The sequence below is a fragment of the Gavialis gangeticus genome, unplaced genomic scaffold, assembly GCF_001723915.1.
Source record: "Gavialis gangeticus isolate Ggan-Ray unplaced genomic scaffold, GavGan_comp1, whole genome shotgun sequence".
NCBI lineage: Eukaryota > Metazoa > Chordata > Crocodylia > Gavialidae > Gavialis > Gavialis gangeticus.
Window position 1 is genome coordinate 116,353,625 of NW_017729022.1, and position 10,406 is coordinate 116,364,030.

At 39.4% G+C, this 10,406-nt stretch overlaps 1 protein-coding gene across 6 annotated transcripts in view; it reads left to right on the forward strand.

The window, feature by feature from the left end:
- PARP11 (poly(ADP-ribose) polymerase family member 11) overlaps nucleotides 1–10,183 on the forward strand; it is a 32,183-nt gene extending 22,000 nt beyond the window's left edge. For 5 of the 6 annotated variants that reach the window (XM_019516022.1, XM_019516020.1, XM_019516024.1 and 2 more), the window contains 4 exons: nucleotides 2,014–2,086; nucleotides 2,220–2,350; nucleotides 6,864–7,015; nucleotides 8,228–10,107. In XM_019516022.1, coding sequence (XP_019371567.1) covers nucleotides 2,014–2,086; nucleotides 2,220–2,350; nucleotides 6,864–7,015; nucleotides 8,228–8,541 — 670 coding nt within the window. In that variant the 3' untranslated portion in view covers nucleotides 8,542–10,107. Of the gene's footprint in view, nucleotides 1–2,013; nucleotides 2,087–2,219; nucleotides 2,351–6,863; nucleotides 7,016–8,227 lie in introns of all 6 variants that reach the window. The other variant, XM_019516021.1, reaches the window with a different exon arrangement.
- The last annotated feature ends 223 nt before the right edge of the window (nucleotides 10,184–10,406 follow it).

The window sequence follows — 10,406 nt, forward strand, 5'->3', positions numbered from 1 at the left end:
AGCACTTCAGCCTGCCCCTCCTCTGACCCCATCCTGCTGGTAGAGGATGTGTATTGCTCTTTGACGTAGAGCGCTACACCCCCACCTTTCCTTCCTGTTCTATCTTGTCTCTAAAGCCTATAGCCCCTAATGTTAACTGCCCAGTCATGGGATGAATCCCACAATGTTTCTGTGAGCCCTACTATGTCCGGGTTTGAACAGGCTATTCAGAGGGCAAGTTCCTCCTGCTTATTCCCCATACTACAAACATGGGTATAGAGGTATTTAAGGCCTTGAATTGCTGCGTGTGCCACCCCCCCGATTTTCAAGACTATTTGGACCTCTGTTGCTTACCTGGGTACTCCTTGCGTATGTCACCTGTCTTGGTTGGGAAGTGTCCTTAAGTCTTCCTGTGGCCCCAACCCCTGGCGAAGCTAGTTTAAAGCTCGCTGCACGAGATCGGCCAACCTGTGGTAGAAATTGTCCAGAATTGGCCATTGTAATAATAAGCATAAATTCAACTGTTCAAAATTCCTATATTGTTAACGCAATATGTAATTCAGTCCCTGAACATCTGTGTGAAATACCATATTTACTTGATTCCAGGACTAGGCTTTTCTCCCATGTAACCTTGTGTGTGTGTTTGGGGGGCAGTGAGCCACTTACCTCGGAATGAAATATGAGGTAGCAGGGGGACAGGCAGCTGCTGTAGCTCTGGCTCTGACTCCAGGTTCAGCTCTGGGTGGGGACCACAGCTAAAACTACTGCTGGCCCTTCCCCCCTCTCCCCATAGCCACTTTTGGCCTCTCCCCACTCCTCCCCTGCATTGCTTCTGCACCTCTGCAGCATCAGGCCCAACCTTCCCCTTATTCCTCCTCTTCCCAGCTTACCCTTGCTCTAGTGCCATAGGCTTTGTTCCTGCTGCAACCCGGGAAATGGAACATAGCAGTGGGGGGGCAGGGGCGGAGAGGGAGTGTAGAAGCAGCATGGGGGTAGATGGGAGATGGAGGCAGGGGCCTAAGGCTGCTGGGGGGGCAGGCACAAGGGGAACAAGTGGCCAGGGGGGAACGCAACTGGCAGGGAGCAATCTGCCTGCCCCCCACTGCCTCCACAATGCCTCCTCCCCCACTGCCTGATCTCCACTGCCTGTCCCCCTACCACTGCTTTCCCTGCTGTAGTGGTCAGGACAAATTTAAGATGATCCTCCAATAATTAGATTCTATGCATGGAAAATTATAACAAATTGAGGGGTTGTCTTAAATTCAGGGTCATCTTGGATTCAGGTAAATACAATAGTGGGCATTTCCATTTTGCAGCTGCCTCTTTGGCTTCCATTCTGAAGCAGAGAATGCTAGTAGCAGAACAGCTGAGAGAATTGAACAGTATGCTACAGAAAATATAAATGCTTTTTTTTTTCTCCACATGTCTATATTTAGCACTCCATGTGTCCTGTTGGTCCTCTTCTTTTTCTATATTGTTGTACCATTTTAGTGCTTTAAAATAAATTGTGTATTAAATCAATTATTTTAAGCTCTACCTACATAGTTTGGTATTTAAACAACGGCTTAACTGTCAGAGGGTTTGACCCTAAGCAGCTCCCAGTTTTTTGTAAAAATGCAGAGCATATAGGCATCCATAGATATTGATTTAGAAGCCTAACTTTTAGCATTTGGTGTAGCTGGATCATGGTAAAACTTACTTGTTATTACTGCCCTCCAATATTGTATTAGAAATTGGGTGAGTTCCACAATAAAACTGTTTTAGTTCTAAAAAAAACACATCATGCCACTGAAACATTTTTGTAGTGATTCACCCAGGTGTTAACTATAGGTGGTGGTTTTAGCAGATCTCTTGCTTTTGTCCCTGGTAGTTGACAATAAACATCTTTTGAATTTGAATCCCACTTCAAGACCGAATTACCTATTAAATTATCTGTTCTGTACAAAATATTTTACAAAGTAGGAATTCTGTAGGAGGAAGAAAAAGCTTCAGCTCTTGAGTCATTTATTTTTACTTCTTCTTTTGTGTTTGAAGTTACATCTGTGAAAATGAGGCTATTCCCATGCCTCCACACTGGGAAAATGTAAATACAGATGAACCATATCAGGTAAGAGATAAGATATGATTTGAAAAATGTAAAATGTATACATCCATGCAGGATGAAGGAATATGGACCTCAATGAAAATACTAACCTTTCTATTCTCTCTCTCTCTCTCTCCCTCCCCCTTCCCACACACAGCTTATTCCTTTGCAAAAACAGACAAATGAGTATAATGAGGTTTCTGGTTTCTTTGCGAAAACAATGGATAGCAACCGAATTAAGAGAATTCAGAGAATTCAAAACCTAGACTTGTGGGAGTTTTATTGCAGGTGAGATTATCTCTAATATAATAAATGTTGAGTAAAGTTAGTTAATTGAACAAATTTTAAAGGAATGTAGCAGAAGTATTCAAGTGCATCTATTTTAAATATTTGTTTAGTGTCAGCATCCTTTCTCCATCAACTCTTTCTTCATTTGTCTAATTGTTATTTGCTTGCATTGTATATGGCAGTAGTCCTGTCACAGATCCAAATATTTTCTGGGTATAGAACTTAATGATGCTTACCATTAGCTTCTTATTATGAAAGCTAGTGTATGGTGATGTGTATTGGATACTGTTCTACACCATAAATTGAGGCTCAGTGTATTACTAAAGCTTCTTCTGGTTGGGGAGGAACCCTGCTTTTTTCTCCCATTATGTATTGAACAGTGCTAAAAGAATTAAAAGTTCCTGAATTTTGTTCCCTCCTCTTTTCCCTGGTTAGCCTTAGCTCTTGTGAACCATAAATAATTATTACAGTGTTGCCCCTAGAGGTGCAGATGCATACTCTAAAAAAGAAATATATAAGGGGCAGCGTATCCAATCCAATATATTGGATTATTCTGAGAATTAGATCAATGTAAGGAATAATATTAAGATAAAAAATAAATTGTACAGCATTTGTTGTAAATATTCATCATAAGTTACTTTTCAAATAAAAGATGATGAGTTATGGCTGCATGTTGAGTCTTAATTTTCTCATTTTCCAGTCTTTTGAATGGGTCACTCTTCTGTCTTAACCTTCTATTGTTATACCTATTTGTATGGAGTATATTTAAATGTATAAATATACATGTATAATAAAAAGATAGCCATTTTGCTGCTTCAAGAATTCTATAAACAAGGTTTCCCAATTGTTATAGGCTACTTACCATATTTATTTGCATACTGTGTACCTTTAAATACGCCATGCACTGTGTTTTGGGGAGGCAGGATGGAAAAAAAAAGACACTTCCTTCCCCTAATTTTTTTATTCCTAATTTTTGGTAGAGGTGAGTACATTACATAAATAAATAAGGTAACTTCTAGTGTCTTGTGAATAATAACTGTTGGCAAATTATAGTGTAACTGTTCACTACTGAGTTCTTGGTATAGATATGTGTTTTATATTTCTCTAACTTTTTGCTTAGAGGAGGAATTGATGTGCAGCAGGGTCTACTGTTTTATTCCTTCAGTGTGGTAGATTGTGCTCTAAAGTTGTCAAGTTCCCACTCTTATATCCTTGGAAGCATGAATTCAGGAATAGAAATCTAATATAATTATATAAATTATGGTTATTTCAGTACAGGGGTGGGTGTAGGATACTGGCAGCAATCTTCAAAGGTCAGCTGTTTTCAGCTTGTCCATGAAAGTACATCTGGGGTGAAATAAGCCGTCCTGTGTCTCTTACCCAGTCATTGGGAGCAGGTGGATCTCATCAGCAATAAAGTGATCATTGCCCAGAAGCCTGTGATACAAAGAAGGATTCCAGGCTCCTTGTGACATCTCTATTGCAGAGAGAGATGGTTGCCCCTGTACCCTGTATGGGGTAACAAACTGGTGATATGCGGTAAACCTTAGCATGTCCAGACTTTCCAGTGTTTGAGTTTGGAGCTTTGAAAGCTCACATTCCAGAGGAACAGAGCAAACAGAAAGCACTGCTGTAATACAAGCCTGCTCTGCCAGGTAAAAACTTAATTTCTGTTTTAAAAAATGTATTAATCTGTGATTGATGATGGGGAAAAAGTAGGATTCAAGATACTGATATCTTTAGAGTCATTAGAAGCTCATTAAGTATATTATCTTGAAAGAGAATATTAAACTAAAAAAAACCTGTTTTGCAACCCCCCCCCCCCCGCGCCCTGAAAACCACCTCCTTGGCACTGCTGCACATACTGTACCATTTGAGAACAAGAATGACATCCGTTTTTATTTCGACTTCTTTCAAAAAAAAGCATATTGTTTCTTTGAGGAGATAAGTAGCTGAATACAAACAGCACGTGCTTTTTGACACAATTTGTTCATTATGCATTTTGGCCACCATAATGTTAGTTTTTCTGTCATAAAAGCTCATGTGTTAGTGATTGAATATTATAGTTGTTGTGTATTTTTAGTAAAAAAGAGTAATGACCGTAGGCTCATTTCAATAATAGGTAGTGCTCAACTCTGTAGAGGGCAGATTATTTATTGTTGTGGATTCTAGTAGATGCATACTGTCTTCCCACTCCAGATACCATATTGAGCTGGCATTAGAGTTGTCTACATTGACTCAGTTTTGTGGAAAAAGAAATAAAGTCTTATCTCCTAGGCCAGTTGCTGCCAGATTCTGTTCTTGTCATTATACTGATAGATAAATTATGGGTGGGAAGAAGGGTTCAACATCAGTGTAGTGGTTAAATCTCAGTTTTGTATCTGTTTCAACAGATTTAGTTGGAAAGGTTAACTGGCTTGCTTGATGCCTAGTGGGAATGAGCCTTGGATGAAAGTTTTTTTTTCCAGCTGTTTGAAACTCAACTAGAAAAGACTGGATTATGCTGATAGATTATAGAAAATGGTGAAGGGGCTGGGGCACATAACTTATCAGAAGAGGCTAAGAGAACTGGGTTTATTTAGTCTGGAGAAGAGAAGACCAAGGGGGATTTAATAGCAGCCTTCCACTACTTGAAGGATGGCTCAAAAGAGGATGGAGCTAGACTGTTCTCAGTGGTGACAGATGACAGAACAAGGAACAATGGTCTCAAGTTGCAGCAAGGGAAGTTTAGGTTAGATATTAGGAAACACTTTCTCACTAGTAAAGCACTGAAACAGGTGCTGAGAGGTTGTGGAATCTCCATCCTTAGAGATTTTTAAGACCCGGCTAGACAAACCCTTGGCTAGGATGATCCAATTGGGGGTAGTCCTCCTTTGAGCAGGGCATTGGACTAGATGACTTCCTGAGGTCCCTTCTAACCCTGATTTTCTATGATTCTGTGACTGAGAGAATTGGGGAAGGAAATATATGCACTCACTCCTTATCACAGGTGTTCTCTTGACCACCTTTCTCAAATCTTGTGAAACCCATAAGTGTGGCTCTGATGGCACAGTTAGGCCTGTGGTATACACTAAGTGACCTTTGCTGTAAATACCACATACATTTTGTACCTAAATAATTTTTGGATGTTTGTGTTGTTTAGTGGCACTGTGGGTCTTGTGGTCTACTGGTTTTAAGACAAATCTCAGATACTGAACTAAAACTGTTTTATTTGGTATCCATTTCATTTTTTTTTAAATAGGCAGTTAAGTTTTGAAGACTGTTTGTTAAAAAATGTTATTGGGATGAACATACTAATTTTGCCTTTTTTTGTCAGTGGAACACATTATTTGGTCCTGTGTTTTCCTTTTTAATTTTTTTCCTTTCATTGTGAAAGACCATTTGCGGAAAGTTACCACAGAGATATAGGTAGGGTTTGCATCCTGGGCAGCTATAGGCTCCAACTAGTTTGTGGGACCCAGGGAGTGGGGGTGCCTCAAGACTCCCAGCATCTAAAAACTCTGGTTGCTTGGAGCAGGGAAAGGTGTCCCCCTAGCCAAGGAATTCAGCTTCTTGCCTGTCCTGCTCCCATGTCCCCACAACTGTCACCAAGTCCCATGCTGACTGATGATTATAAACCCCTTAATTTCATGGTGTCTGCTGAAGAGGAGAGAAGAGGTCAGGGGCAGGCAGTAGGCTTAACTCCTTGGCTCCTCTGTTCTGCGCAGCCAGAGCCTATGGCAGCTGAAGCCTCAAAACCCTTCAAAACCATTCTGGCACCCATAAATGCCTGGGGCTCATGCCTCCTGGCCTACTGGTTATGAGTAATGACTCACTGTACCAAAAGGGCTGTCAAATAGACAAAAGACCATTAGAAGAAATAGAGGTATTTTTTTCTGTTTTAATAATCTTGGGTTTTACTTGCAATAATCCCATATTAAGTACTTCCAAAATAAATGTTTTATATATTATGTTAAAATAATCTTAAATGGCAGAGGTCTGAACTGATGGAAGAATAGTATCAACGTTTAGAACCACAGAAAGTTGGGATGGAGGGGACCTCTCAAATTCATTTAATCCATCCTTCTTACCCAAGACAGGATCACCTATACCTAAATCATTCTTGGCATATTTTTGTCTAATCTGCATAAAAATTCTGATGTTGAATATTCAACACCTGCTTCAATATTTAACTCTTGGATCTAGGACAGAAGCTCCATAAGCCGGTTTGACTTAAATCAATTAAGTCTGATACTACATCCAATCAGGTGTATTTTAAACTAGTTTCGGCCATTTTGAAAGTGGCTGAAGTGCACTGAACTTCTTTTCTGTTACAGGTTTAAACCTGTTTCTGGTCACTTAAACCCGTTTATGTGCAACTCTGTCCCTAGTCTCAGTCATTTTCTGATTGGGTAACTTTGTAACTTTGAATTTTAACTCTTAAATTCTTCAACTGTTGGAGTAGCTTTTCCATCTTGGAAATACAGTTAGCTTCATTTTGATTACAAAAGTTTTTCTTGTGCTTGGTTTGCAGGAAGAAAGCTCAACTAAAGAAGAAAAGAAGTGTTCCTACCATTAATGAGCACATGTTATTTCATGGCACTAGCAATGAATTTGTAGAAGCAATATGCATTCATAACTTTGATTGGAGAATAAATGGCATGCATGCTTCCGTATATGGAAAGGGTAAAATATGACATTTTTACCAGCCATGTAATTTGAATAGTACATTTATTCAATCTCCTTTATCACATTGTAGTGCAGTGTTTTGCATACTTTGGTTTGCATGGGGTATTTGTTGCATGTGTATGGAGACCTGTTCAATTTGGTTCCGTACTTTTAACTGTTTTTAACTAAACTTAGCACAATGCTTGGAGGCTCTTTGTATGCAGTTCTTATAGTTTCCATAACTGAATTGGGGTGCAGTGTGAGGTAGTTCGTGAGGCAGTCTTTCTTACCATGTTCATGCCTTGAAAAATCTTGGTGTGTTCCACTAATAGTTGGTATTTACTTGATTCTGAGACAAAGTCCCTTCCTCCCCATTTAACATGGGAGGGAAACCTTCATCTTAGAATCATGTACAAGTGAGGGAGGGGGAACCACTGCAGCTCAGGCTGCAGCCTCTATAGAGAGTCAGGGCCATACCCACAGCTGCTGCATGCCCTCCCCACAACTGTTCCTGTACCCCTCCCTCTTACCTCTGCAGCCTTTTCCTGCCCTTTTCCCCTTGTCCTACCCTACCTTTGTTCCATGCTTGGAGGCTTTGTCCATGCTGGAGCCTGGGGCACTGGACCTGGCCCATAGCAGCAGTACAAATTCCACATGGCTGCTGCAGGGGCTGGGCTGTTGCCATGCTCTGTGTCTCAAGCTAGAACAGGTATGGAGCCTGTTTGCACGTAACAAAGATAAGGGGGAAGGTGGAGGGAGCAGAGGCTGGGTAGGGGGGAGAAGCAGAGGTGGAAGAAGGGGCCTGAGGCTGTGGGGGCAGAGATGGCAGGGGAGCAGGCACAAGCAAGGGTCAGACTGTTTGACAGTCCAACACCACCTGCATCCCCACTGTCTGCCCCCCTGAAGTATTGAGGGATGAATTAAAGACAACCCTCAAATAATTAGATTCTGTACATGGAAAATTATAACAAACTTAAAATTTTTTCATGTATAGAATCTCATTGTCTTAATGAGGGGGTCATCTTAAATTCATGGTTGTCTTAAATTTGAGTAAATATGGTAATTCTTTTAAGCTAGTTGGATTGACTTACAAGCATAGAAGACCAGGGTTTGATTCTTAACTGTTACCTTTTTGACTTTTAAAGTAAGTAGGATCAGAATTGGAAAACCTAGTATTTTATAACTGATGACAACATGATCATCAATTTCTTTCATTCTTTTTTTTTTAAGGGACATATTTTGCAAAAGATGCTTCATACTCTAGTCGGTTCTGCAAAGAAGATATGAAACATGGAGACACTTTTCAGATTCATGGTGTGAACTTTCAGCGCCATCTGTTACGAACATATAAAGTCATGTTTCTTGCCCGTGTATTAACTGGTGACTATATCAATGGCGAACCAAAATACGTAAGGCCTCCCTCAAAAGATGGGAGTTTCGTGAACTTATATGACAGCTGTGTGGATAACACTTGGAATCCGAAGATCTTTGTTATCTTTGATGCCAACCAAATCTATCCTGAATATTTAATAGAATTCAGTTAAGTTGCAGGGAGCTGAACTGGATATTAGGTTAGATTTTTTGGATGGTAAGTATGACTTCACAAAGGAAAAATAATATATGAATTGTAAAATTGGCTTCCTTTTGTAAAAAAGGGCATTGGAAAGCTTTGAACTAGTCTTACTATTATATATTTTCAAAATTGGTATGTATTTATTCATGTTAAAATATATATATATATATATATATGATGTCATATGTGCATGAGTAAAACTAATCTTTTATAAAGATTTATAATTTTATAAAATACAGAGGACTTAGTATTTCTTCTGATGTACTGTAGTACTCATTGCTTTGCATGTTGTGTCTCTTTTAGATTGGGGTTTAAATGTCCAAACTTGTCTGTCAGAGGAAAAAGGGTCTAGACCCATCTGAACAGCTGCTAGGTTTAAACTTAGTTATCCGGTACTGCTTAAGGCAGTCTTTCATTAATACTATGATCTCAGAATGTAAGTTGAATTTTCATTGTGACAGAAAGATATACCTTTACAGTGGGTGTGATCATTGGTCAGTATTTAGCTGGGTATTTAACCATTGAGTCCAATGCTGGAATATTAATTGTAGGATACTTATGATCCATGCAATTGTTTTCATACTAACATTGCAGGTTTTCCATTTTGGGCGGGTGTATGCGTGTGTGTGGATGGCTTCAATACACTACTGCTACTTCTATTTTCTACAGTTTGGCTGAGATCTAAAGCAGCACTCACTGTCAGTTTATCCTCTTCATTGAAGTAGAATATAATAATCCTCTTAACTTCAATGGGAAACAAAGTTAAACCACTGTGGAGCTCTTTTTTTAAAAAAATCCACTCCCTTCTTTTTTTTCTTCTTTTTTTACACTTCATGGAAGCTTTTAAGAATGCTTGTGCATGGTGGCTATTTGTGAACCAGATTTTTCTCTGTTTACATAGATTCAGAAAGTATGGATTATTTTTCCAGGAAGAACCTGATTAGGGGAGGAGAAGAGGGATCAGAAATGGATAAAGAAAAGGATCACAGAGACTCAAATACCTAAAGAAGGGAGGAGCTACATTACCAACAATTGATTTGAGGTTTTAAATGAATAAAAAACAAATTGGGCCCTCCTTTTTGAAATTGCCTTCTTGGATTTTTACATAAGATCTTTTTAACAGACATACTTACATCTACGGGATGGGAGGCTGCTGGTTGTTGTACATGCACAGCCTGATGGTACTTCGTAAGTGACAGAAATATATCCTTCTCCTTCCTTGGTCCTGTTATCTTTGCTTGTCAGCAAAGTGTGCACTTGGACCATGTGTCACTCCCTTGTGCTCTTCAAAATTTCATGGAAACATTTCCTAGATTTCTGTCTTTAAACTGTTCAGGGCAGAGACTATAAATGTATAAGTTGCCTGGCACAGTAAGCCATTGATCTGGGGCCTCTGACTGCTTGGCAAACACAAACAATTATGACTTTGCTAAGACACAAGACTTGTAAAAACAGACCCCTCTCCCCACTTCTCATAAAAATTTCATAGCAAAGCCTGTACAGAGTTCCCATATTAGAGTCCTCTTTATTTTTTACAGAAATATTCTACAATGCATTTCCTTTATGCAGTTATAAGAAAAGTTGTTGAAATAAAAATCATGGATGCAACAACATCATGTATTGATTTTGCTTTTTCACTAATTTCCCAAATCCATTAAGTGCTAAACTTACTAACAAACAAAAGAATAAAATAAAGTTAATTATTTCTGTTGCCAAGAACAGTGGTTCTCAATTCTAGACCCAAGACTTCCATAATTGTTTTTTCTTAATTTAGCAGCACCTCAGTTGAGAACCACTGTAGTACTGCCTCTACTTAACTTGCTGGTTTGCAGCTGG